Source organism: Bombus fervidus, chromosome 4 (genome assembly GCF_041682495.2).
Source record: "Bombus fervidus isolate BK054 chromosome 4, iyBomFerv1, whole genome shotgun sequence".
Classification (NCBI taxonomy): domain Eukaryota; kingdom Metazoa; phylum Arthropoda; class Insecta; order Hymenoptera; family Apidae; genus Bombus; species Bombus fervidus.
Window position 1 is genome coordinate 12,822,777 of NC_091520.1, and position 27,494 is coordinate 12,850,270.

General features: G+C 36.6%; 4 protein-coding genes across 9 annotated transcripts in view; 2 read left to right on the top strand and 2 right to left on the bottom strand.

The window, feature by feature from the left end:
- The first annotated feature begins 1,085 nt into the window (after positions 1 to 1,085).
- On the top strand, positions 1,086 to 10,046 carry LOC139986149 (arylalkylamine N-acetyltransferase 1). Of its 4 annotated transcripts, none has more exons than XM_072001239.1 (4): positions 1,086 to 1,244; positions 7,697 to 7,958; positions 9,010 to 9,226; positions 9,388 to 10,046. In XM_072001239.1, exons 2-4 carry the CDS (start codon positions 7,730 to 7,732, stop codon positions 9,584 to 9,586), a joined length of 645 nt encoding a protein of 214 aa, XP_071857340.1. In that variant the 5' UTR covers positions 1,086 to 1,244; positions 7,697 to 7,729; the 3' UTR covers positions 9,587 to 10,046. The 4 variants fall into 4 exon arrangements, with proteins under 4 accessions (XP_071857340.1, XP_071857341.1, XP_071857339.1 ...); XM_072001240.1 differs by lacking the exon at positions 1,086 to 1,244 and adding an exon at positions 1,921 to 2,286; XM_072001238.1 differs by lacking the exon at positions 1,086 to 1,244 and adding an exon at positions 6,480 to 6,880.
- Positions 9,455 to 11,293, bottom strand: LOC139986150 (uncharacterized). Its single transcript, XM_072001243.1, has 4 exons — positions 11,073 to 11,293; positions 10,909 to 10,999; positions 10,640 to 10,794; positions 9,455 to 10,553 (listed from the first exon to the last, which is right to left on the bottom strand). Exons 1-4 carry the CDS (start codon positions 11,150 to 11,152, stop codon positions 10,244 to 10,246), a joined length of 636 nt encoding a protein of 211 aa, XP_071857344.1. The 5' UTR covers positions 11,153 to 11,293; the 3' UTR covers positions 9,455 to 10,243.
- A 145-nt stretch (positions 11,294 to 11,438) lies between these two features.
- Positions 11,439 to 15,502, bottom strand: Fuct6 (alpha-(1,6)-fucosyltransferase 8). The gene is made up of 5 exons (XM_072001220.1): positions 14,938 to 15,502; positions 14,258 to 14,546; positions 13,983 to 14,156; positions 13,598 to 13,898; positions 11,439 to 13,513 (listed from the first exon to the last, which is right to left on the bottom strand). The coding sequence occupies exons 2-5, from the start codon at positions 14,491 to 14,493 to the stop codon at positions 12,452 to 12,454; spliced, it is 1,773 nt and encodes a 590-aa protein (XP_071857321.1). The 5' UTR covers positions 14,494 to 14,546; positions 14,938 to 15,502; the 3' UTR covers positions 11,439 to 12,451.
- Positions 15,503 to 16,665: 1,163 nt separating this feature from the next.
- Positions 16,666 to 27,494, top strand: part of Pum (pumilio) — a 63,397-nt gene continuing 52,568 nt past the window's right edge. For 2 of the 3 annotated variants that reach the window (XM_072001212.1, XM_072001215.1), the window contains exons 1-5: positions 16,666 to 16,795; positions 17,658 to 17,879; positions 18,033 to 18,161; positions 18,250 to 18,375; positions 20,668 to 20,817. In XM_072001212.1, the coding sequence (XP_071857313.1) occupies positions 16,700 to 16,795; positions 17,658 to 17,879; positions 18,033 to 18,161; positions 18,250 to 18,375; positions 20,668 to 20,817 (723 nt within the window). In that variant the 5' untranslated portion in view covers positions 16,666 to 16,699. The remainder of the gene's footprint in view (positions 16,796 to 17,657; positions 17,880 to 18,032; positions 18,162 to 18,249; positions 18,376 to 20,667; positions 20,818 to 27,494) is intronic. The other variant, XM_072001214.1, reaches the window with a different exon arrangement.

Sequence of the window (27,494 nt, forward strand, 5' to 3'; positions counted from 1 at the left end):
TTTTTCTGCAATTAAGAAAAGGATGTTGGCATAAAAGATTCATGAGGCACGGCTTATGGTAAGAAATAATGCTGCTTACTGTTGTGTTGGCGGATTGTCAGTCGTAAAATAACGTTGCTATTCCGTAGTTGAAATAAATCAATGCGGTTTACGCGCGGAATGCAACAATGTGTTGAGATAAAGAGAAACTGGAGCACGAAACGCGAATTAAGAGAAACTGCAGAGTCAATGAAGAACCTGTTATTCTCTTTATTTATGGATTGTAAGCGTTAGTAACAATAGATAGAAAAATGTTTCTTTCGATACCAATTCATTGTATTTCGTTACGCAATATCTACGTGCAGACGTATATTATACGCATATCATTATGCTCGCCGATTAGACGCTGAAAAAATTCGATTACACTAAAATGTAATCAATCATTTCGCTACTGCAATTAGTTGACATTTGTTTATGTTTGAGTGCTAATTCGCCTATCGGCGTAAAATAGATACGATTGAAGTCAATCCATCGATGACTTTAATTAATTTCACCGATATAGATCGCAGGGTCTACCGAAGTAGAATACTTTGTAATTACGCTGTGCAAATAGTAATTACAAGCGTCACGGTAATCATACGCGTCGAATGAATCATTGATATTTAATACGATTTCCTGCTTATTCTTATACACTTATATATTTATACATAATTATCCTGCGTCTCGTATTTTGTAGAATATTATTAAACCTACTCGCTCAATGTAATCTGGGCTAATAGCGTTAAATAACAGAGTCGATATCATAACGAATTTGACACACTGGATTGAAATATTAAACCGTACCAGGCTATCTCACGAAAACGCATCACAGATTAATTAAAATTTCCGCCGTTTTATCTCATAAACAGAGACTGACCTAAACCTCGAACGTTGCGGCGTGTATGGTAAAGCAACGGATGGTTAAGTTGCTTAACTTAGTTATGGCTAAATGAATGCTGGGGAGCATTTCTATGATCGGTCGACCCATCGAATTGAGGGTCCAATTACTGATAGTTCCAGATCTTGCAACCTAATCAAATTCAATGGAAAAATAGACCTGGGGCTACCCTTTCCATGGGTTGTTGTCGAAGGGACATTACGTGCTGGATGGTAATGACCCTCCCTATTGCTCTCACGTTGGCAGTGCGTAGTTGGCGATAGACCGAAGGGGACGCGTGTGTTTGAAAACAACGAAAAATCGTCTAGAAAGCTCGTTGCTTCTTCAGGTATGTAAATGTGTCGTTATGTTCGTATTTTATCGAGAAAGAGAAGAAATTAAAAAGGGAGAGATTTCGTGTAAAATAATACATTTTGATACAAAGATACCTTTTGTTTCATATATTCCCTCATATTTCCCTCGGATAAATAGGCAATAGATGTTGGACGTTATCGAATACATGGCCGGGTCAACTGGTTCATCCAACAAGTTTGCTGCACGTAACGATAAATCGATTTTCTCACGTGTTAGAATAATCCGATCACCGGATTTATCGGATAAAGAAACGGTAGCGGAGTTCAAAGACGAATGTTTCACTGACCGAAGGTATACATTTTCCGTGAAACGAAGATGCGAAAGTTCACCGAGTTGCCGAATAAATATATCACCGACATTGGCAGTGTTCTCCTCGAAGCCTTTGGCTTCTATTCTCGGACGAATCCGTGGTGCATCTCGTTTTACGAACAGAAATAGCCGCTAGTATTTTACCTTGGCTAAGAAGATTTTATTAAATCTTTTACTAAATATTTCTTTTGAATCAACGTAAAATTGCCAGTACTACTCGATTTTTGAAACAAATTTTATTCACTAGATAACATTATCAGCTTACTGCTGTTTGTGAGTTTGAAGCGTAGTGAACAATTAACTGTATATATATCTATGTAAATAATTTTATCAACGAAGGTTAAACGGTCAAGAGAATATGACCAAAGTATGTAAACATTGACGAATATGAACAAAACGTCGTAGACGCGGACAACCGGATCTGTGTACAAGAATTGTTTTGTCCCGGCAGTGTCAGCTGTAATTCGATTACAAGCCTCGCTTTCGGAGCAGTGCACGTGCCTCATGTACAAAATATCCTAATGCTACGTTTGGTGTATTTGCATTAAGAAGTTCAACTTCGATATTTGGATATTTGGATTGGTCGACGCTAATTTGGAGAGTGTCACGTATCGAGATCGTCCGAGCTACGCCGGAAGACCAGCGGAAGTAGGGATTATATATCCTATCTGCCTCTGAATTTGTTGCGTGAATCCACACACTGCACGGTAAGTTCACAACTCGTCATCTGTACACCAGATATTGGCTACCTTTCGATCATGCGTGTCACGTATCGAGCTTCAAGGTGGCAAGTCTCTTAGCGAGAAGGGTGACGATCATTCAGCCAACGCGAAACGACGCTATGATCAAGACGTTCGTGTTTGTTGTTATGTTAAATAGCAAGACTAGCATCGACCGAATACCTTCGACAGAAAAGTCGAGTTTCGCATTCTTTTGGAAATTTCGTTATTTAACCGCGTTCGGAAACGTCTTTAAAACAAGCACGAGGAGAGAGCTTCGACTAAACTCTAAACGAGATTAGCCTCGATTGGAACGATAGAGCGCGATCGAATGCGGTGATCGCATACAAAGCTTGAATACTAATTTTCTTCGCTATATGTTTACTTGACGTTGTTTCAGAAGACTATTGCGTAGGAAAAAACCATGATATGTCGCGTATTTGATTTAGCGAGCATTATTATTCGATCGAATCTAAAGAGAACGAACGTTTATGCAAAGGGGAACAGGGAACACGATCACCGTTCGAATGGTTGGACCATTTGCGTAAACCGCTCGGCTGAGCTAACTGTTCGTGTTATCCGCATTTTTTTCCCAACACTTAAATAATTGTCGTGCAGCGAGCGATAACGTAATTGTACAAACTCAGTCGAGTGCAACGTATTATTTTTTATCTTCTTACGTCTCGAGCAAGCTGTCCTCAGCATGTGTTCTCTGATTGATAAAAGATACAACTCCATTGTTGCGTCGATTACTTAATACTTGTATAATCATAAAACTATATAAGACGGCATTAACTTATATAAGTTAATTCTCGTTCAGTTTTGATTAGAAGTTACGAATTGATCGAAACATTGATTAATCGGTATTTACACGTGCAAACGATGCTCTTATTATTGTCAAATGACTCATATAATATTACAAAATAAAAATCTCAACGTGAACAGGTATTAAACGGTACGTGAGTCTACTTAGTACATTTGAAATAATCGTACTTCCGCGCATGGATCGATTCGAAGGCGTATCCTGTATAATTATCCGCGTAAATCTCAATTAATTCCAGGGCACGACAGAGGGTTCAATGGTAATCAATACATTTATATGTCAGTTAATAGATTTATTACACAGAACATGTTACACTCCGGCTTCAAGGTAAACTCGCATGAATGTCACTCTATATTTTATGCCATAGATCAGCTGATTCAACGATATATCAAGAATGTTTTAATTACAGATACGTATGTATACAGAAAATATATAGTGTATGAAATTACGAATCATAACGTGTACATTGAGGACCTCGTCTATATATTTGCGTCTCGTGTTTTGAATAAAGGTTGCACGATAATTGTTGATAGATGAGCAAATGGTTCGAAGGAAAAAGAGAAAGAAAGTCATCTTGACTTTATGAGTCGTAACTTTTTAAAGCAGGTACTTTATACTCGAGGTAAATTTACATGCAATTATTGCTACTTTATTCCGATTGGTTTGCCACTTACGGATCTGGCACCGCCTCTGCCAGTCGATAGAGAATCATTTATGTGTACACGTAACACGTATCGTGATCTCTTAACGGATGGATGATTAAGTTGCGGCCATGTATATCACTGATCGATCGACTAACGTTAGGAAAGGATTATTAATGAGCATTAAAAATCTATCGCATAAATCAATAATGCGTATCAGTCAGACCAAGTTGAATTCAAAATTTGTTAAACTCGATGAAATAGAGGCCCTTTTAATCCTTTGTATAACATTGCTATTGAAATTTATAATATCATTTTTTCTGTAACTTACACGGCTTACGTTACCTAATGTCCTAAATAACGGTACATTCGATACGCGTATCCTTCTACGCCTCTCAAGCAATTCAAGTTCTGATTGAATAAAGAGATCCGATCTATTCGCGTCTAAGAAACACATCAATGGTATAAATAATTGCATCAATCATAAACGCAACGACACGTCACTGACAATAACACCTTTGAGATAAATCAGTGTCGAACAATTAATTCTTCCATCGGTCTACGCGATTTTTCATATCGCCACCTCCTTCCCCTTTCATCTTTTTTCAATGGGATCACGCGATGCAATGGCTGCACTTGTTCCAACTTGTTTGCACCATTATCGTTTCATCTCCGACTAGTGACGAATGATTTGTAACAAATTTGCTCAGGAAAGCGTAGAACGATGAAAACACACGATAGAAAACACGAGAAGGAAGATATAATGAAAAAGGTCAACGTCGTCTGACCACGGTGATCGTTAGCGGTTTAACACCTCCTATCGAATCCGGTTCGAAAGGATTCCTAGAAGAAACGAACGATTGTTATATTTCATTGTCGTATGCGTTAGCGATCGCCTCATTTATCAGGCCCCGCGATCAAAGGCTGCAGAAACCGGTGATTGTATTCTCGTTGTCGACCATTACAGAATACCTAGCAATGTCCATCGGAGGTCCGATCGAAAGATCACCGGACGATAGACAGGATGTCCATGTAAACGCCTTTAGAAAAATGAAAGAAAAATGGGTCAAGAACTCTAACTAAGCTTCACATTGTTACAAAGATCTTGAAGGCTGCGAGTTACTATCTTTTTTTTTTTCGTTTTTTAAATTCAATATGACATCGAAAGAGGATATGGAACGATACTCGATGCCCGGCAACTAAAAGTCGACGTCATTGAATGCCACCTAAGGCATGACTACGGTTCTCTTCGCTGACCTTCGCGAGTTTAGATCGACGACAGTTCCGTGACCGGTCCAGAGCACCTTTTGCGTTTCGTATAATTCAGTGGAATTGCATAATTCGTGGGTAAATAACCTCAGCTCCGAATCCGGTTCGCGCTTCGTGACAGATTTCTTTTGTATCGCCGAGACAAACGGTGGTCCACGTGACCAGACATTTCTCAAAGCGGAAAGCCAGCACATTCGATAATCTACATCTTGAAAGTTTGAACAGTGCCTCCACTAGCCTTTGATTGGTATTACAGTAGATCGACGGTAGGGAAGAAAAGGACGAAGGGACGACGTAACACGCGAATCGACTTTCAATTTCGAAAGACGGTATTAAAGTTCGAGCTATTCGATATCTACGCGTGCATTGGCAACCGACACACAAGCCCCTTCCTTTACATTTAAATAAAACCGCGATATCTTTCTATTCTACGCGAACGTTTTGATCCGTACCAAGTGAAGTAAAAGCGAAATGTTCGAGAAGATACTCGGTGATTTTCCGAAACGAATACGTCTTCGCGAGCTTAATCGGTTTTCAGTGTCACGAATGTCTGTCAACACGTGAATGACGGAAGTCGATTTATCGGCAAACGTTGTCCAATTATTTTTCGATTTTATCTATTGCCGCATATGTACACTGAACTTGAATTAAACACCTTGCGCCGAAGCGGAAAAACTCGCTCGTCCACCGACGCAAATACTAAGAGATTTTTAATGTGAAAGGAAAACCAATTGGAGCTTTCTGTACGCACGAAACTGTTATATTTCCGTGTCACGTTGCAATATGTACACGAATCATGAGAAAACGTGACAGTTGTAATATTGTACGGGATTTTATTGCGTATCGCGGAATGTCATGGCAGCTTCGAGGATAATCAAGTTAGTTAATACCATTCATTCTTATAGGACCCTACCGTGCGCCAGGGTCTTATGATATATCGCTGAGTAATTGGCATAAGTAGTAATTTCACTCTTTTTTTAAATTTCTATTAAACGTCGATCGCGTGTCTCAGGCAAACATGGACATGTGTTTAACGCATATTATTTTTTTGCTTTTTACCTCCCTGAATCGATTCATTTGCATAAGTGATATTAAATGCTAGAACCTGTACAAATGTATCTGAAATATTAGATCTTCCCTCGTTTGTTGCGTCCATGGTAAATTACACACGATGGAGACATCATCGATAATCAAGAGACTTGAAAGAGGAACTCGCGCGACTAATTATTAGCGGAAAGAACGGAAATACGTCGCGAGAGAGATGATCGAACGTGTACACGAACGTTATGTAAAGTATCCTTTCCAATTCCTAAAAGATGCATATCAATCTCGCTTGAAATATCTTCGTTCCCTGGCGAAAAGATCGATTGCTTAAGCGACAAACTATAGGTATAACGAAAAAATATAAGAATAGAAAAAATCGTGCGAGTCACGCTGCTGATCAAATGCCGATATTTATGATCGTTAAGCATCCTAAACAGTATTCGTCTGTCCCTGAACCTGTAAGAATGGCTTTTGCCTGTACTGAGAGTATATAAGACTGACGACGTCCTATCACAAAGCGCAGTGTTAGATTACCACCTCGACGTCAACAACGAGCCTCGCGTTATTGACAAACTCGCCGATGTTTCTACATTCAGTGGTCAATTGAATCAACAATTGTCATTGTTTCGAAACGATATCGTTGCCCAAATTTTAACAAAACCGGTTTCGAAAGTATAAGATTCACGTTGAATATTACATTATGGAAACTGCGCTATCTACGGACTTGGTCAATCCTGCTCTTAGCGATGTCGGCAAGAGCCAGACCACTTTCGCGAAAGATGTGCCGAAAATGGTCAAGTATACGGTAAGCTGGCAATATTTTTCGCTGCGAGATTCGACGATATTGCATTGCGATAAATTTTACTAGCGCGATAGTTCTTTTCGTTGTATCCGACCTGACTCGATCATATAGTAGTTAATATAGTAGATTTAATAAACATAAGATTTTTCTGTACTCGTGTACAAAGTAATACGAACGTAAGTATCACGTTCTCGATAATATTCGGTAATTTTGCCTATATACATTGAGTATCAATAACTAATTTAAAAAAATATCTACATTGAAATGATTAAATCGCGAAACCGAGAAAATGTACAATGTAGTAATGACAGCATAATATTACTGATGAGGCTTTTCTTTAATATCCTGTACAGATGGTGGAACGAATTCTTTTACAGCGAAAAAGACGTAATTGTGATTCTGGAAATCAAAACCTACTCAACTTGTATTAGCTGTCACGAATCATTGCATCGAAATAGATTAACCGTAATTCAGCCCTCGCCAAAGTTGGTCATTGATGATCAAGATAAAGCGTTGCGCAAATAAGAACACGTCGCGAATTGCTCCGTTAATTGTTGCGTGTGAAAGCGTTAATTCAATTCCCGTTGTCGTGAAAACAATGAATTGTTATTGTCCTGGTTGCATTAAGTTACGTTTACTTATATATGCATTGTTGCACCATACATCGCTATGCAGAATTCGTGCAATCAGATATGCTGCTACTTTGTCTAGCCAATGATCCAACTACCAACTATCAACAAGCGTAATCGAACAATTTATGCGAATCTTTACACATTTGCAACTTTCGTAAATCTTTTCTAAATTTCTTGTCTGCTTCAGCTAGCTGATTCAGCGAACAGCGAAAGAATTGGCATGGACTATCAGATTGAAGTAGTCACTAAAAATGATAAGGTCAGGGTACTTAACTTTCTCAGGAAGTTCTTCTTCAGAGACGAACCGCTCAATCAATCGGTCCAATTGCTACCAGAAAGAGAATACACTTGCCGCGAATTGGAGAATTATAGTCTAACTTCCTTTGAGAACAATCTCAATCTGATGGCAGTCTTACCGAACGGTGCTTTAGTGGGTGTAATATTAAATGGTAAGAGTTTGATCTATGAGTATCAAATATTAACAATGTTTTCACTGTTCATTGGGGTATTTACGCGAAAGCTGCTGGAACCACGATTGTGTTACCCAAGATCCTGATATATCTGGGTTAACAACACAATCGGGTACCAAGAACATTCTATTTTCAGCAGGAACAATGATATGCTATGAGCTAAAAAGTTCCACGAATACAAAGTGGTGACAAGTCGGTCGTGATGAATAATTATTCCTCGAGTTTGTATATTAAAGTGAATCTAGGGTAATAGGATGAGCAGATACTTTAAAATAGTGTACGAAATATTCGTTCATAATCTTTGGAGGCCATTGCTATATTTACGAGACGTATCTTGTTTGAGCATCTAGCAAGTAGTCTATTGTTTAATACTACTAGATCGGTACTGAAGATAGGAAGAATCGTATTGAAACACTCGCGTGATCTTATGATTATATATTTTACTGTAGAGTTAAATTTAAATGAATCAAATTAAAAACAAAGAAAAAATTCAAAGAAAAATAGTAGATACACCTACTAGAAAACGTTACTAGTTAACGTTACATAAATTGTTGTGCCAGTATCGAACAAGCGTGAGACTTGTTAATCGCTACCAGTTGTTGCAATCACAGTAATTAGATAATTCTATCGACAGATCTAGTTATCCATATGCTTATTCAAATAAAAAGAATAAAGCTAAAAATATATAACATATAAAATATATGTTTTTTTGTTTTCGTTCATAAACTTTTTGGTGTAGACCAAAAATACTCGGAATTTCCATTGTGAAACTTAAACAAGAAACATCTTTGTAGTCGGTATAAAAATAATTATATTTTAAATGCAAAGCCGATGTTAAAAAGTTACCTTCGAGATGTAAATTATTAAGGCTGAATTACATCAACTACCTGATATTTATGCAATATAATTTATGCAACACATTTAGCTTTATGGAGACGTCATAATAAATTAAACAGTTACTACATAAATTAGAGATAAGCACGCAAATTCTGCGTAAGTATAATCGATAAATTGTGCTTGTTAAATGCAGGGAAGATGGATCCTCCAAACGACGAAGAACCACACTACGTAACTACGTGTCGAAACCTAAAATTCAAAAAAATTCTTCAGTTACTGCATTACGTGGATCGAAATGTAAATCGCGATGACAAATTTCGAGGGTTGGATGTCTTAGAAATTAAAATAATTTCCGTAGATTCTGACTGGCGAGGCAAAGGCGTTGGCAAAGCGCTTCTAGAAAGAACACTGTAAGTCTCACTTTGTTAATTAAGTCTATGACGAACACAGCGAATCAATCGCAATATCATTTTATTAACTAAAATATTGTTATATATAATACCTTATTCAAATAATATTTAATAATGCTTAACTGTATATAAATAATTTACTCACGAAAATTTGTCTGTAGTGAAATTGGGAAAGAGAAAGGCTTTCACATGGCACGTGCCGACTGCTCGTCCTGTTTTTCTGGGAAACTTTGTGCACGAATGGGCTTTGAACGAATATACGAACTCAAATATGCGGATTATCTAGACGAGGATGGCAATCCTGTATTTACCCCCGCACTCCCACATACAGAAATTGTTTCGTACGTTAGGAGATTGTGAAAAGTGTCATGATACGTATTTGAAATCAAGTACCTGTTTAAAACCGAGTATAACTTTTAGAAACGCACTCCTATATTTACGTTATATTTTTTTTATTATCAAATATCTGTACATGATACATTTCTTTTCTGAAAGTTTCTTTTCTTTTATAAACATTTATTTATTATTTTTCTACGAATCAATCTAATATCTATAACTATTTCATCGCGATGCTATAAAAACTAATTGTGCCAAAACGTCAGCAATAATAAAGTTTAAGAAATAACACGCACGTTAAGAAGTACACTTGATTTAAACAATAAATGAATATTGCATTATTAGCAGCATAAACAGATATATAAAAGTTACATGTCGTAATTTTATTGAATGTGTTTAAAATATCTATGAATTTGTTATTATTTCGTTGTAATGAATTTATACACAAAAATAAAAATGACATATGATTTGTATGTAACCATAATTTCTATTATAAATAATTTTTTTACCTATAAATACAATTTTTTAAATTTAAAATATGACCTATTTTACTTAAAAAATAACATTTCATAACACATCTATTACTTCGTGTAACGCATTTTATGTTTTTGCACAGCAAAATTTTTAAAAATCTCTCTATGTTACAATATGTGAATCCAAGTAAATACACTTTCACATGTGTTATTTATCATCTGTAGACACGATACGTTCTGCCATAATTTTTTCCAACATTTCTAGCTTTTCTTCAAGTGTTTTACTTTCATACTTTTTATTACTGTTCTCAATCTCTAGCATAATTTGACCACTCCTTCTTAATGCTGCATCTTGATTAAGATTTGACCATACTATAACACGTATCACTTGAATTACTACTCCTGTAATCACTAGAAACGCCCATAATATAATTGCATTTCTTTTCTCTGCTTCAGAAGGTTTTCTTCTATATGTTGAATAGTACATATCGTATGCATATTGGTGACGATTATTAGATCTGAAAATAAATATAATTATAATAACGAATAAAAATAATTTTTGAAAATAATTCTTAAAATAAACGTAGTTCCTTGAAAAATATACCCAGCATTCTGATAATAGTAATTTTCACGAATATTATTCTGCTTCAAATCAATATCATAACTATGTTTGCTCTGTTTATTGCTTAAAATACTATAGGCTTCATTTATTTTCACAAACTCATCATGATTTCCCTTATTGCCACAATCAGGATGCACCTAAAAAAATACTTAAATTACCATTTATTTGCTATATACTTTAAATATTTTAAAATACCACGAAATTAAACATAATTGGAAAAATATTTGAAACACTTAAAAAAATGACTATACCTGTTTAGATAATTTGATATAAGCGTCTCTTATTTCTTTTTGGGTTGCATTTGAAGAAATATGCAATACTTCGTAATAATTATATTTACGTCTTTAAAAAGCATACTTAACATTAACTGATGCATGTATATACGTGATGAAATATGTTATTTTCAGATTCTAACCTTTGATAATTATAATTCCTATAGAAAATATGAATTAATGTAGGTACTTCAAATTTATACACACGAAAAATTTGTGCCATTTCCTCAAAATCTTTTCTGTATATAATTGCAAACTTAAAAACAATTTAATGTAATTACACGTTAGAACATTGTTATGATTCTACGACATTATTGAACTGAAGTTAGTGACGTTATTATAAAATTATATCGATGACGTTAAACTTTTATACCAATTAACTTCGCCATATTTTTTTTTAAATTAACGTGTAAAATGAAAATGTGAAAAAATATAAAATAAATTATGTAATAACACATTCAGATATCAAAACGTTATTTCCAAATGAAAACGGAAACAAGACCAAAAGATTCATGAATTAAATATTTATTAAAACCAAATTCAGTTTTTATAATATAATAACAATTTTCATTTACGTTTAGTGTATAGTATAAAATATATTACAATATGTATACAAGAAACATCCTTAATTATATAATAAGATAGGCCTCAAGCCCAGCTCGATGTCTATGCATTTCAGGTTTATCATATTACGCAATTTATGCAATATTTATTATGCGTTTTGTATAAGCTCTATTATTATCAAAAAAATTATTATGTACGTAATTTATATTGTATATCTTATGTACAAATTGTACGTTATGACAATGAATTATAATGCAAGCCTTTATTAAGAGATATGAGAGATATATAACTAATAATGTATAAAACCTTCTTGCAATTTTATAAAAATTGACATGTTACTTAGGTTTTATTTGATTATTGGCTTGCCACTGTAAATAATACTTTGAGTTCAAGTGCATTGGCACAAATAATTTTTGTTTTATATTATATGTTAATTATGTATCTATTTTAAATGCATTATATAAAAAACATACATTCAGTTCGCTAAAGAGTTGCAATGTAATACATTAATACAATCACATTCTAATAAAATCTCTTATTAAAATAACGACTACAATTTGTAACTTCAATCAAAATATATAAAAATTTTTAATTATATTGCGCGCATGTACGCTATGCATTTTTATTTTTTTATGTTTATGTTCTTAGTTCAATTTGTAAGAAGATCGTAAACGTATTCAAAATTTTCTATAATATTTGTTTACGAATATCTATATACGGTCTTCTCAAAATTCAAGATATACATATGCATAGGCAATAGAATAATTCACTTTTTTTTTTTTTATATAATTTGAGATAGTTTCAGTTTGCAAGAATTAAATTTGTCATTTGCTAGTAGTAAAATATATACGTGTTTGTGAAGTTTTTTACTGTTTTTAACAATTTAAATATGAAGGCAAGTTATTTTTTTTTCAAGCAATCTGAATGCTTTCAAGATCACTACATATTCAGAGTATGCCTACTCGTTCTTGTTTTCTTGTAAAGGGACATACGGATATTTCGGAAAATCTACAGCATCTACTGGATTTTTAACTTTAAAACTAGGAAATAATCCCGTCATACTAGTTCTAGTATTGTATCCTTTGGAATAACCGTCCCAATGATTTCCAAAAACTTCAATTAAATCTCCTACTTTCAATTCAATTTCACCCTCCTTTCTCGGCTTATGATCTAGAATAGCTTGGTGAGGGTGTGGATTTTGACCACCATAATAGTAAATATCATCTAATGACGCGAAACGATTATAAGCGTCTGGATAATATGTTTGCATTAACTCATATGCTACACGGCACACTTGAGAACTGAATGTGCACACCAAATAGTCACATTCAGATAAGAGATGTATATCGATAATTATTCCTTGTAAAGAAGAATCGGAATATCGTTTCGCAACTGAAGCTGTCTCTGCTATTTCTGGGTCTCCTATTATTTCATAATTTGAATAACGATTTCTTGCCGTTGTGATCACTTTTGGATCATCGCTCGCTAGAAAAACTCTTCTCACTTCTGGTTTTGGTTCAAGTTCATCGAAATATTGTTCAACTTTAACCATATATTCGTCTATATCGTGATAAGCAGCTTCAGTACCAACTTTATCCGTTCTTCGCACATGAACTCCAACAATAGGTTTTTTGAAACCCAGTTTTTCCTTGGCATTCTCTAATGTTCTTTTCACATGTTCTTGAGGTCGCATTAAATACTTTAAAACTTGTCCTACCCACCACACTAAGGGATGGCCATGAAGTTTCTCTAACCTTGAAGCTAAATCAGCTGGTACACTTGGTGGTTGAAACCTCGGTTTTGGATAAACATTATCCACAATTGGCAATGAAATGACTTGTTTAGATGAGTCACCAGGCCAGTTAGCATGTGATGCTCCAATTGTAGATACACAAGTCTCGCTAAGTGGTTTAAAGACTGATTCCCAACCATCTTTGTGATACCTCCAACCTTTAGATCTAATTATTAATGTTCGCTCTGTACCATAAGCAACTAAGAAACAATATGTAATATGATGAATCTAAAACACAACATAATGTACAAAATTTCATTTATAATGATTTATATAAATTCTTATATTTTATTTAAAATAACTTTTATTTACCTGACATCCAAATCCACAACCTTTGTTTAAACTGCAAACCAACTTTCTTGCTTTATTGCAATCACTAGGATTTTGTAAGTGCCTGAATCTTCTTTGTACAAGATCAGATAATTCTTTCGCTTCCTTTTTACGCCATTCATCATAGCCATCTGCTTTCATTAATTTATCAATGTCTATTATGAGAGATCTTTTATGATCCCAAACATTTTTTAATGTGTCCTGTATTTTTTTTTCTCTTTGTTCATAATTAAGTTTATCAATAGTTTTCCTAAATTTACTTAGTTCTGCATTAATATAATACCTGTTCAAAATATTAAAGTATCGCATGTAACATTCTCATAGTTTCATATACAGTGACAAACTATACCTTAGATGCTATATTTACCATGTCTCTTGAATATTATTTCTTATCATTCTTCTTAATTCTTCATATTCAGAAGAAGGGACACCGTGCTTAATATTATCCTGATGACTCAACAAATCATCATAAAGAGAAACTTTCTCAAGTTTTTCTTGTATTGAACCTAAATGGTCTCCTTGAATAGATTTTGATCTTTCTCTGGAAATTACGTTATCCTGTACAACGAAAAGATCACAATGCTCTTTGTTTTAAACTTCAAATAAATCTGTCTGCTTTTATAATTTCTGGTATAAACTTACCCTAAAATTATATTTTTTAATGCTTCATTTTGTCTCTTAAGGATTTCAAAATCATTAACCATTTGAGCTAAACGTTGAGCATTTTCTTTATTTGTAGGACTCTCATTATTGGATGATAAATTATTAGCCTTAAAGATATGTGATACTGATATTATTAGTACCAAAAGCCATGTAGCTAATAATGCTATTCCTACTTTCCCTAACCAACCAGGCCTCCCTGACCAAAATGTTGCCATTTTATATTATGGTAATATAATTATATTATATTTGATGAGTTGCATTACGTCATCTATAAATGTAAAATTATCACTCTTTTAATGGAAAATTTTATTACATGACAACTGTTATGTAACAAAGGTAAAATATTGAAAGCACGTTGTAAGATAGTATTTTGTGAGTACAGAAAAGAGTTACTTGAACTCCTTTATTAGGCAATTAAGAAATATATATTGTAGGTGTAACTTCACAATAACAGTACAAATTATCCTCAATAAAACTAATTTATCAGTAGGAAGTATGAATGTATAAGGTAATACATAATGAAACAAAGTTAAAAAAAGAGGGAAAAATATAATACAAGACATATTATTAAATTATCATTAAAAACTTGACGTTAACATGTTTTTATATAAACCACGAATAATCTTGTGTTGACGAATTGAATAAAATATCAATCTTACCGTGTGCTTCAGCATTCCTATAAAAAGATTTCAAATATGAGATAGAGAACATTCGTTATCATCAGCGTAATCATAGGAACAAGTTCTTTGCATTAAATTGTCAAATTTTCTTTCATGTGCGGGTACAGTCATTAAACACTGTTTCATGTGGCAAGCGGAGACAGTGTGAGTTACAATTTACAATTCTTCCGCATACATTATGAGTCGTTTGCATTGGAGAGTTAAGTACTCTAACCATAGACTCTAACCATTAGCTACATTGGTTTTACGGTATATAAACGTGAATTTCTCGAATAAAATTATTACTAACTATTTATCCACTTAACAAATTAGCTACATAATATCATAAAGCATATGAAATATTTTATCGACATTATTACACGTATATTTTCAAATTATCCTCCAAACTAGACAATTCGATTAATATTTAAGAAATCGATCATATATGAGATATTACAAGTGTGAACAATTAATTTTAAAATACGACTTTTATACCAGATGGCGGTAAATATGCTACGTTTAAGTCTAGCATGAAACATCGCTATCTATTCGTTTCATCCATGATTTTGTCGTATAACCTAGAATCTTGACACTTTAAGTACGGCGTTGTGTAAATGTGAAACGGACGATTAACGCCGAACAAAGTTTACGAACTTTTGTTTAAACGTTAGTTTTAGTGTTATTAATGAACCGATTGCTGAGGTGAAAGTAAAAATCAAGTTGGAAGTCGCGATTAGAAAAAGCATGAAATTGACAGAAATAACGTATTGGTTTGGTATCGTGTCGCGGTATTTCTAAACGCGGGTTGGTTCACTACCCTCCCCACCCCTCTTGCCCTCCGAATCCCTTCTGAAAATCTCGTAGCATCCTTGCGCGCGAAACACGCGTATGCCGGTGGACGCACATTGTGTGCCAGTACTTCGATGTACATACCTGTGAATAGTGTATTTTAAGCTTTAGTTTTACGGGATGAGCGTGTGAAAGACCGAAGCGTACATAGTAACCGTGAAAATATCGAGTAGTATAGAACGAAACGAACGATATTTGTCAATTGATTTCAACTATAGTTATCGCAGTAATTGAGGTAAAGCTTCTAACGTAAATCGAAAGAGGCAACACGTCCATTATTGTACCTGGCATAGTTTCGGGGGAAAGGGATTCGTTAACATCAATAACGGTACAAAGAATCTAATTTTGCGAACCTTTTGGTTCCTCCCCCTCTCTACTTTCCTACCCTTAATTCCCTCTCGTCCGTTGATGAACAAGCAGTTGTCGTTTTTTGCATGTTTCACTTTTTTTTCTTCGGCATCCCCTCAGTTTCATTCGTCCGTCGCTGAAGCGGTTGTGTCGTTTGGTAAACCTCGAGGAGCCGTGTAGACTTAAGTTGCATTCAGTTCGACAATTCTCTTTGTGTTCTCTTGTTCCCCGTGTCCGGCAGTGTTGTCAAAATTCCGGCAGCACCGCTGTGTTCCAGCTGCCATTGCTGTACTGTCTAGCGTTCAATCACAGGCATTCATAAATACTATTCTATTTAGTGATTATTTTTGTTATCGTTGCCGTTCTCGTCGTCGTGGAAACAATGAAGATGTCACATTGTTAAGAGTCACACGTAGAACATGCTCGCAGAACATACATAGCGGGTGATTTTACCTTTAGCTCCAGACGCCGGTTCTGAGCGAGCTAACCTTCACAGTGAGGGTACCTCTTATCTATTTGATCATCGTTCGTCGGACCTGAAGCAGTGGTACAGATTGACAGAACGATGAAGTGGCTCGGTGCGAGTAGCGCTGGTGCTGCGGGTGAACCGGCACCTTCTATGCAATTGCACCATCCTTCCGCGAATGGACACATACCCACAGTAAGCATTTATCTTAATTTTTTTCTAGTTTTCTATCTCGTAATTAGTATACCGTGTAAAACGATCTAACGTTACAAAGTTTTACTCGGATCGAAGTGTTCATAACCTATCATTTCATGTGTCTTCTAACTAAAATATTATTTTTCGATCGTTACTCCAGAAATTTACTATTGTACTTATTTATTTTTTATTTAGTATATTATTATCTAACGTAGAAAGTTCTATTCTACTGTTGAAACATGAGAAAACAGTCCTTTATATTGTTCATATGTATAAATATTGCACATGCTTATGCTTTGTTTAATCCATCATGGCAGGATATTGTATAGAAATGAAGATGTTTTGGTTGCATTTATCAACTTGCTTACTCCAGTGAAACAAGACTAATCCTGCATATGTTGCTAATTTCTTTGAACTGTAGGAATAATTATATGTGTTTTAATATCAAAAAGAGATTTTATTGTTTTATGTTCCTATTAATTTTCTGGTAAAACATGGATAAAATACTAATATATGCATATTTTAGAGCACTGCGATACCGTGATTGATTAAACAGTTATGACGTACTTTATAATATGTACATTAGTTATTAACAATTTTATAATGATATCTTTAATAAATTTGATATGATAATCCTTCTTTGTATGTACACTAGTAAACAATTTTCAGTAATTGTAATTTGTTTAGTATTAATTATAAAATAATATATTGATTTATACATCTTAAGTTTGTGTCAATTCAAATACACTGATTTAAACTTGGATTTTATCTGCAAAAGTTATTATTCATTTAATATAACTATAAATTATCTATGAGAGTAATAAAGAAAATTTGAAGTAATGAAATAATTGTTTATTAATAGGATACAGAACAATGTGGGCAAGTAATGGCTGGTGGTGATAGTATGCGTATACAACCTGGTCAAACACATCAAATTGGTGTGAACAGAACTCAAGATGATGCCATGGTTGGTTACGTATTTCAACGACCTACAGAAGCAGAATTCAATGCCCAGTCTTCAGCTTTCCAAACAAAACAGGCACCACGTGCTTGGGCCCTTGCAGATGATGCTATTATTGATAATGTAAGCGTACAAAATATTTTTCAAGATACATTATACGATCTATTGTAGGAGCGAAAAGAAATTTGTAGACTTGTGTTTTGATACTCCAAAAGTATTATAGATAAGTAGCATATCCGTTGCTTTCATTTGATTACAAATTTAAATGATTTATAGAATCCAGAAAAATGGAAATATCCCATTACTAAACTGAGTGTACCACAACAGAATCAACCACAACAATTGGGTCTGCAAACTATGAACAATGTTCATTTACCTTATGAAATCCATCCAATGCAACTTAAAGTAAGTTGTATATTACTTAATATCAAGATTAATGAAAAAGATATTCTATGATCTTGTACTAATATTTGCATTTTTTATTGTTGTGCAGAGTGGAGCACCAGGAACAGAACATTTAGTTTACCTTAATAATCAAATGACAGCACAGCAACAAGTTGCCCTCTTTCATCATCAACAGCAGCAACAACAACAACAACAACAATTCAGAAATGGCCAGGTAAGCATAATTATCATTTCAGTAGCTTTAGAATATATTATAATTAGAGATGGGATATTTGAGATATGTTTATTCAATGTTTTAAATTAGTGTCATTGAATAGAATGTCTATTTGTGTGTGTGTGTGTGTGTGCGTGCGCGCGCGCACGTGTTTGTGTGTGTATATTTATTTATCAATGGAGATGTGATCAACTTTGCAATGAAGATATGTCTATATCCAAGAAACAATGCATTGAAATACGTATCTCTTTCCTCGTCCGTACTATTAACCACTATTTTTCCGTTATATATTTGGCTTAATATTGAAACGCATACAGTTGTGACCGTGATATACCAAAATTTTAATTTCAATGATGCTGTCATATATATCATATCAATAAAGAAATTTTAGGCGTTGTTATCATAACTTTCTCAAAATGTACTATATCAATAATATTTAAGTTTAATTCCCATGTCGTGTCATCAAGATTGATAAAACAGATTGATTTTTGAGTCTTTTGAAACATAGAACTAATTTGGACTATATCCAAAAAAATATCTTCGATATTCTTTTATGAAAAAATATTTTATCATTTAACAATTAGCCATTATCGTCTACTGGTTCATAGTTTCGTGTTGTTGTTTATTATCTTTCGATATAACTAACGCATTCGATTTAGTAGGAGCTTAAATCTTGTACTACTAGTTTAATTAGAGAATGTCATTGACATTATCGGTAGTAGTTATCAATCGACTAAATAGGAAGTTTAATCGATGCGTAGGTCTCCTCGACAAAACAGTGTCAGGGCCAAAATTTGGCGATTCACATTACGACATTTAATTACGTCGGGAACTAGTCGAAACACAGACTTGTATTTTAAAAGAGTATGCGTTATATTATTTATTTTTTCATTACAACTTTCAAGGAAATATTCTACTACATTTTTAAATATGCGTTTATTCTAAATAAGAGATACTTCTTTATAATAATAATGTAAACTGTAAATTTCAATTTGCCCTTTACGTGTTTTCAAATTCCTACTTTACTCATTATTTTTTTCCTCGTTCAAGTTTATTTTTGTAAACTATAGCGAATGTAGGCATTTCTTAACGTTAATGGCTTTTGTACACGGTAAATTACATCGCAGATTTTTTTATCGTCATACTTTCTATCTTAATCATAGATAAAATTTGTAGAAAATAGAGAAAAATGTTTTAATTTCTAATTTTCTTTACACATATATGATATATTTTGAGAATAATTTGTGATAACCGAATAAGAAACAAAAATTTATTTCTTCTAGTTAAGATCATCTGGCATTGTGTTAAAATAGTTCTTGAAAATTCGCAAACGTATATACGTTAGGTTTGGGATAGTATTGTCCTTCATTCGTGACGTTAATACTTAGTCAGGCCAGGTAAATTTACTAAGCACAATCAAATTTTCATCCGGTCGTCGTGAGAGGTCGTGCAAAGTAAAAAGGACGATGATTGGTCAGTATCTTTCGCCAAGCGGAGAGTAACTGTCAAAATGCTCGGTAGAGGGCATACCATTCGAGCGTCGTTCTTTGTTTCGGTTAAGAGGGCAGTCTCTATCGAAGAGAGAGGCCGGTTAACGAAAATTCGAGGAGAGACGACAAGTAAGAGCATCGTGACGCCGAGCGTTGTTTCAACGCCCGATAACGACGCGTCTTGCGATATGTCAAGACGGACGTGAATTTAGGCAAGAACACGTAATCGACTTACTCCCCCTGTAAATAAATAAACGCGTATTCGCGGAGTGAGTGTGCAAAGTGCGCGAGAGGAGAAAGGAGGTGGAGGAGGTGGCGGCGGCGGTGGCGGCGACGACGGCGGCGGCGGAGGAGGAGGAGGAGGAGGAGGAGGACGAGGAAGAAGAGAGGAGCATAGGTAGCAGTGGCAGCATCGAGGCACCCGAGGTGTCGAACTGTTTGACAGGCGGCCGAGCGCTTTTCTTTCTCTCTCACACTCCCGTTCGTGGTGCTGCGATTTGTATTGTTCAGCGGCGGTGTGGTGTGTTCCGTTTACGAGAGGTCTGTCCGCGTTCACAGAGGAAAAACGAACGTGAAAACAACCGGGAGTGGTGTGTATTCAGTGCCGGCTGAATCGGCGTCCGCGCCCCGACGCCGCCGTTCGACGTACGATTCACTTATTTTTCAACAACGTATCCTCAACATTCAACGAATCTCCTCCAAGATAGCCTCGTCTACCGGATAGTGCGTGTTAAAGAGTGTGTGTTCGATTTTTCGTTCGCGTTGTTGGTGTACTACGGGGTTAACGGTGAATCTCTCGAAGGTGACGCGCCGTGCCGAGGGTACCTTGGAGACGGTGGAGAGTTTCGGTGTAGGGTACGGCCAGGGAGCAGGTACGAGCACAGGCGACTGGATGAAACCACCGGGGGATCTTTTCCTTTACTGCGACATGAAGGATTTGGGGGCCGACATGGTATTTATTTCAGTTCAATTACACTTTTTTATTTTCAAGTTTTTCGTATTTCTGCTTCTCCATGCGACACGAGTCGCCGAACATTGCCAATTTGTAGGTTATGTTTCGAAGACTTTTATTCCACAATGGAAACCTCCATGTTTATGAACCTTCAGGGGGGAACTTGACTTGGTTGTACAAATCACTGTTGCCGCTCATGTATCGTAACTTAGTTAAAATGGGTATTATTCGTCAGAGAAAGCCTTTGCAAATTTGGAAACTTTGTATTATCACGATTTTATTTTATTTATAACCTTTTTATTGCTCATCTTACACTTAATGAATATAACGAATACCGTGTGTAATGGTGTATTTTTATCTTGTGTCTCGTTTTCCTGTTGGCGTTGTTTTTGTTCATCGTTCTTTCAGTAAAAAAAATATTTCAATCAATGGTATTAAATAACGATGAATTTTTGTGTTTACTCTATTTAAATATAGCATAGCGTCGTAGTGTATCTATCAAAATATTTTGTGTTTACGTTATCTGATAGTTTCAAAAAGCACCCTTTTGTTAAAAATTAGTACAACTATATTTTCATTGTTACTTATGCAGTAATTGCATTGACAAGTTTATATTGTTAGACTAACATTCATAGACAAACGAGCACTTTGTTATATTATTAAGTTTTATACCTTTCTCAAGGATACTTCAAACTTTTTATGAAAGCTGATAGCTCCGGTTCATGGTAGGTCAAAAATGTTTTGTTCTGAAAGAATGACTTTAACCTTTTAATTCAGTTTTTATTCATCATTGATGTAATTACAACTCGTAAACAACATCCTTGCTATTGTTATTTAAATGGATAGTTTTGCAGAAAACGAACGAATTAACAATCATGTTTAAGTGGTGTGCAATCATTAGGAAAGCACTTCTGCATATTGCAATACGTTAAATTATATCAATATCGGTGCTCTCTTTTGCATCGATCCTAGATTGTTTACTACGATCGAAATATATTCGTATACATTCGTAAGTACATACTTGATATCGCGTAACTATCAAGGTAAAAATTTTCGAAACTATCTACAAGTGAAGTTGATGAATATCGTCAAACATCGTAAAAAAGAACGGATGATCTGAATCGTAAGCAGGGATAGTCGTACGAATGTGCTCTCGCATGGAGGTATCCGACAGTAACTCAGCCAATCAGATCTTCGAATTCGCTTAACCTTGTAATATAACAACGAACCATTAGCATTACCTTGTACCTTAACGACAAAAGGATGGCAAGTTTGCGAGCTGTGTTTATTTTAATGGGAACTAGACAAAACAATTGGGTTTCGATCGGTCGTGTTATAAAATGATTAAATAATTCAGGACTGTCTCGACGATGGGAAAGAGGACTCGTTGAAGAAGAGGGGAAAGTTTCTCAATGCGATAGCTGTAAATTTGGATCCATGGAGCGCTGCCGGCACGTTTCAACCATAGAAAAAATATGTATCTAGACGTCCGAACTGAATCTTTGCAGCGCTCCGCTCCTTCAACTATTTCTTCATTGTTTATGTCCTCGAACTCTACAGTATAACGCCCGGAGTTCGGAGTTCTATCCTTCCTCTCTCTCCTTCTCTTTTCTCCTTACGCTCTTTGTCTTTCTTTTATATATAAGCGAGCAAAGCGGAGGTACGGGAGAATGTTCGCGTTGTTTTAGGTTAATGTACTTTCGCACGAACTAAGAATGTTTCACGCGGTTGAATTGTATTGTATAATATTAAAAACGTGTTTCGTCTTCTCGAAGGATTTCTTCGTTTTGGTCCGATTATCAATCAGTTTGTTCTTTTTGCATTGTATTAGATTATGAATACCGTATTATATCCGTAGCTATTCTTTTTTTGTACGAGGGCCATGTTGTTTGGACCGGTGCCATTTAAATTTATACGGCTTTATGTTTTGCATGTTTCCCCTTGCTTGTGGTTCCCCCTTTGGGTGCACCTAATCGATTGAAACACTGTCAGGGTCTTCTCTGGACTGTCGTGACACATGTGAATGGTGCGTGTGCCGAAAAACTCAATGGAAATTTTTCACTTTGATGTTCGTCGTTCATGGTTTACAGTTTGGTAATATAGGTCTGATAATATCGTGACGATTTAGCCATTTCGTTTTAGAATTCACGAATATAATTATTCAAAATTACTTTACATAGTTTCATAGTATATTTTCCTTCGTATATCGTAGTAAAATGCCTTTACCAGTCTTTCTACTCGATTCTTTACGCTGACGGCGAATTTCGTCGCGGAACGTTTCATTCGAGTCGCGTCGAATGTTTTTATTTGGCTTACCGACCGAGACGCCGACTCGGACGAGCTCCCCTCGAAGCCGTGTGCATTAACGATACTGCATTGATAAAATCGTAAAGGATAAATACATTTATCCGTGAGCCAGATGCACGATACCGCGCTTCTCTTGCACCAATATAAACGGCAAATATGCCTGGAGGTGATATTGATTTGCGTGAGTCACTCTATCTCTTCTAGTGGGTTCGCGGTTCAGGTTTGACCTTACTTGCCACAAAATGTTTTCAATTAGCCTCGTCATTCGCATTGCCACGCTTTCGATGGCAGGTACATATATGTAGAATCCGTGTAATTCAACTTTACAAATCTCTGGTAAAAATATTACACGCGAAACGTTTTGCGATGTAGGATGTCCCGAAGAAAATTGGTATTATAATCCTCATGGATTATGGACGTGTACACTGTAAAGTATTATACATAATGTTACAACATAAAAATATCAGGTTGTCACCTCGTTGCAGCGAACTTTCTCTTCTCTCTGGCCGACAGTAACAGATGGTTATGGATAGTTATGCAGTTAACGCCCACGGTTCGCAAGCCTCTCCACGATAATCGTTACACAAGATCAGTGTCGCTCTTCGATTATGTTGCATCCGTGCTTCTCTGCAACGCGTTAACTCTCCTTTGAAAGAAACAGTAAACATCTTACGCAGAATCTATCCAAGAGACAAGAACCGTTTTCCATTGTCTTCTCTATTTTTGGCGGCAAATTATCAGGCTGTTTCCTTTTTATCGAAATTCTCGTTTTGTAGTCGCGCTCCATGAGAGTCTCGTCTAGACGCGATATTTTCTCGCGAAACACAGGAATTCTCGGAAAAAGTAAACTACCGTCGACAAAATATTCGGACTTGAATCACGGCCAACATTATGGTTGACTACGCTGACCGGTAAAGACAGGACTGGTAAGAAACAACTCCCACGCGCGCGCGTTATCGTATTCTATTCGCGATAAAAGAAGAGTGAAACCAGTTTCCGGTTTCTTAAGTGACGTCAGCCTCGAAAGAAATGTTTTGCAACGCTATGCAAAGGAGTTATTAAGCAGTGGATAATCTGTTTATCTGAAATGGCAATATAAGACTTTTTGACGATAAGGGAAAGCCGTGGAGGGAAATGTTTATTGACATCGGCTTATATGTCTGTGAACTTACGCAAAGCGTCATCGATAATCGATAGTTGTCGCTGATTCGAGTCTCGAAGCGAGTGGATAAAAAAAACAGGATTGCATGTACTGATCGTTTCAATTTCAATGATATTGCTGTTCTTTCCTATTCAAATTCAGGATAATTCGTATGTTGCATGTACTTCCATTCTTAGAGCATTGGATACCAGTTTTATAAACTTCTTATAAATAAATTGCATAATCTTTTACATACTTTCAGAGTGATTTGAGTTCAGATGTTATAATCGTATGTAGCATGCGAGTTATCATACTAATAGTTGGTGTAATCGTCTCGTATCGTATAATCAGTTTCTCTAATTTTGTACTTTCACTTTGTAGAACTTAAAGCGTGGCATAAAAATAGATCTTTGTGAAATCTTCGTCCACGAACTCGAACGATTTTCTTCTCTGGAAATTTATCTGGATAAAAGTCGATCGAGCTTTCCCGGCCGTTAGGGGTGAACAACTCGGACTGTGTAGAATCGTATCGTGGAAATTTATACGTAGAACGGGGCGAGGGGAGCAGTTCAATTTAACCAGCATTGGGTACAAAATTTTGTAGTGTTTCTTCTACGAACGTGGCGGTTACCTCGTCGGATAGTATTCCCTCGTTTATGCCGTAAAGTGACGTATCGCGTCGTGACTTGTAGTGACGTGACGCGCATGTCGTTGAACCTAAACGCATCGGTTACGCTTGTAGATTCGTCATCGGGAACAGCAGTGTGTACTACACAAAGAAGAAGAAATTTATTTGTAAACGTCTCCTCCGCGCGGCCACGACTGTAGTAGCTCGTGTCGCATCGTTTCGAAACATATCGATTTGCGTATTTTGTTCTCTAGTTCTCCAGGATTACGTATCGCGATCATTTGTCTAAAATTTCTACAAGCTAAACCATCGTACTATGCTTTCTTACACGAACGAGAATGTTGCTCGGGTTACGGTAAACCGATAGTGATGGCGTTAGCTACGAAATGCCAGATCGGCGCCGATTTCTTTTTAATTAAAAATCAAGCCGGGACAACAAAATGCGAAAACCACCCCCATCGCGCGTTCTTCTCTGTTTCGTGTCTACTGCGCACGCATTTGGCTCACGCAGGCGCACGCACACGCACAATTGGAGAAAGAGTCGAAAAGGGGTAGAGTGAGGAGGTCGAGGGAGAGATGAAGAAAGAGAGAGAACAACAGGGTTCGCCTCCCTCGTGCTGCTGATTCTCCGCGAGGACAGTGGCCGTGACCCGAGGCCGAGGGGCCTGGGGAGGGGTCGGTGGCCCCGTGGCAGTTTAGCGACGACATCCACGCTGCCGTTCCACTGGTGGGAGAACCTCGTGGGTGTGCGGGGTGAGTAGGGAGAGAAGTTGGAGTGGCGGCCCGCGTGGAGGGGGTTAGCTCCGTCGACGTATGGTGGGGTATAGCTTAGGGGTATAGCGAACTATCGTTGGCTTTGTTCAATGAAAGAGAGATCCAGTATTCTTTCGTCTCGTCTCATTCTCTGTTTCCTTTTTTACTCTTTCGTCCGATATCCCTTCGACTTGTTCTCTCGCTCGTTCACCCTCGTTTTTCGTCTCCTCGCAATTCTCCCTCCAACGAGGTTGCGGCCAACGTGCAAAAGAGCTTCTGCTGCTGCTGCTCTTGCTGGCCGGTTCGAATGAGTAGAACGATATCGTCCTCGTCTAGCGAACGAAAGATGACGACTGCGGCACGTCGTTTTACCTTCTCCTTTTTCCTCCTTTATCCCTTCTTGTTCCACTCTTCTCAGTCTTCGCTGAATGTGCAAAAGTTTTCGCTGACCGGTTTCAAGGGACGGAATGCTACCGTTTTCGTTCTGCTAACGAACGAACGGAATCAACGGGAATTATCATTTTTTCTCTTGTTTGTTTTCTATTCCGAATCGTGTTCATACTTGTTCGTTCTCAAGCTAATGGACTTGCGGTACACAGGAATCGTAATGTAGGGAATCATGACGTGGAGAAGCCTCCCTTTTGGAAGTTTCTCGGTGGTGAAACGAGAAAATTTGCGATGGGTTTTCTCTTGCTCGTTCATTCGCTTTTCGACCTCTTCTCGTCCCTTTCTCCCTGTAGTCATGCTTAACGTGCAAAAGCGTCTCTGCCGGCCGGCGACGCGGTCGATACTCACGGCGTATCGCCCCCGGTTGACCGAGCCTTACCCTTACCCTTACCCTTACCCTTACCCATACCCATACCCTTACCCTTACCCTTACCCTTACCTTACCAAACCTTTAGACGTATCCTTCGTTTCACTCTGTAGCTCCGATTCGTATCCCATTCGTGTGCGTAAAAAGGAACTTCGTTGTGGTTGTTTTAATACAACGAAGTTGCCGGAGCAGTGAAGAACGATGGGAATCACCGACGTATCCAGCTGGCTCGAGCACATGGTCCTGGTATATAAATCCTCAGTTATAGAATGAAACAAAATTAAAAATCGTAACGTGTAGCGTGGCAATGGTCCAAAGTCTTTCAATCATTTTCAAACTTTGCTTCTCATTGCCTTTACGTAGAGTTCGTGTTGACGGGTACGTGCCGTGCAATCTGGAAAATCATTCGAACGTCATCGATGCGTGCAAGCGGAGAATGTTGCTCGCTCAGTTCTCTCGAAGGATATTTTCACTACTGTGTTGTGGTCAAAAACAGTGACAGCAGCACTGTTGTATTAAAAAAGAGACAGAGAAAGAGAGTAAAACCATGACCCGGTGGAACGACACGAAATACAGGTTTGAAAAAAATGTGCCGTAAGATGATGCAAACGAAGATTCGCTTTCCAATTTGATACGCGCGAATCATTAGCTTCGTGCGCTCCTTCGATCGACGTTTTCTCCCGTGGGATTTCTAACCGGTTCCTAAACTAGTACAACCCGTTCGATTTTTTCTTCTGTTCCCTTTTATCCGCCGATTTGTCGAACTAGGTGAAAAGACGTACGCGTTTCGCCAGGAATCAGGCCTTAGAATTTCATGTTAGACCTCTAAGCTCTCACGTAGATATATTTCGTTCGTGTGACGTGTTCAAACGTTTCTTTATCGATGGTTTTTTTTACGACTTGCATGCAAAGCGATACACGCGTAGAATTGATAACGATTAATTCGTTGTAAAGGACACACGCTAGCATGTCTCGACACGAGATATAATTAATGCGCTTACAGATGCACCGTAGACGATAAACAGCGTCGTTTG

What these genes read in the sequence shown, in the direction of transcription:
- LOC139986150 (XM_072001243.1), bottom strand. Translation starts at nt 11,152, where the DNA reads ATGGCACAAATTTTTCGTGTGTATAAATTTGAAGTACCTACATTAATT. An exon ending in ATATCAAATTATCTAAACAG is followed by an intron (nt 10,795 to 10,908) that starts GTATAGTCATTT and finishes GTATTTTTTTAG; the next exon opens with GTGCATCCTGATTGTGGCAA. An exon ending in TACTATTATCAGAATGCTGG is followed by an intron (nt 10,554 to 10,639) that starts GTATATTTTTCA and finishes ATTTATTTTCAG; the next exon opens with ATCTAATAATCGTCACCAAT.
- Fuct6 (XM_072001220.1), bottom strand. Translation starts at nt 14,493, where the DNA reads ATGGCAACATTTTGGTCAGGGAGGCCTGGTTGGTTAGGGAAAGTAGGA. An exon ending in TTAAAAAATATAATTTTAGG is followed by an intron (nt 14,157 to 14,257) that starts GTAAGTTTATAC and finishes CGTAATTTCCAG; the next exon opens with AGAAAGATCAAAATCTATTC. An exon ending in GTTGTGGATTTGGATGTCAG is followed by an intron (nt 13,514 to 13,597) that starts GTAAATAAAAGT and finishes GTTGTGTTTTAG; the next exon opens with ATTCATCATATTACATATTG.
- LOC139986149 (XM_072001238.1), top strand. Translation starts at nt 6,776, where the DNA reads ATGGAAACTGCGCTATCTACGGACTTGGTCAATCCTGCTCTTAGCGAT. An exon ending in CGAAAATGGTCAAGTATACG is followed by an intron (nt 6,881 to 7,696) that starts GTAAGCTGGCAA and finishes TGTCTGCTTCAG; the next exon opens with CTAGCTGATTCAGCGAACAG. An exon ending in AGTGGGTGTAATATTAAATG is followed by an intron (nt 7,959 to 9,009) that starts GTAAGAGTTTGA and finishes TGTTAAATGCAG; the next exon opens with GGAAGATGGATCCTCCAAAC.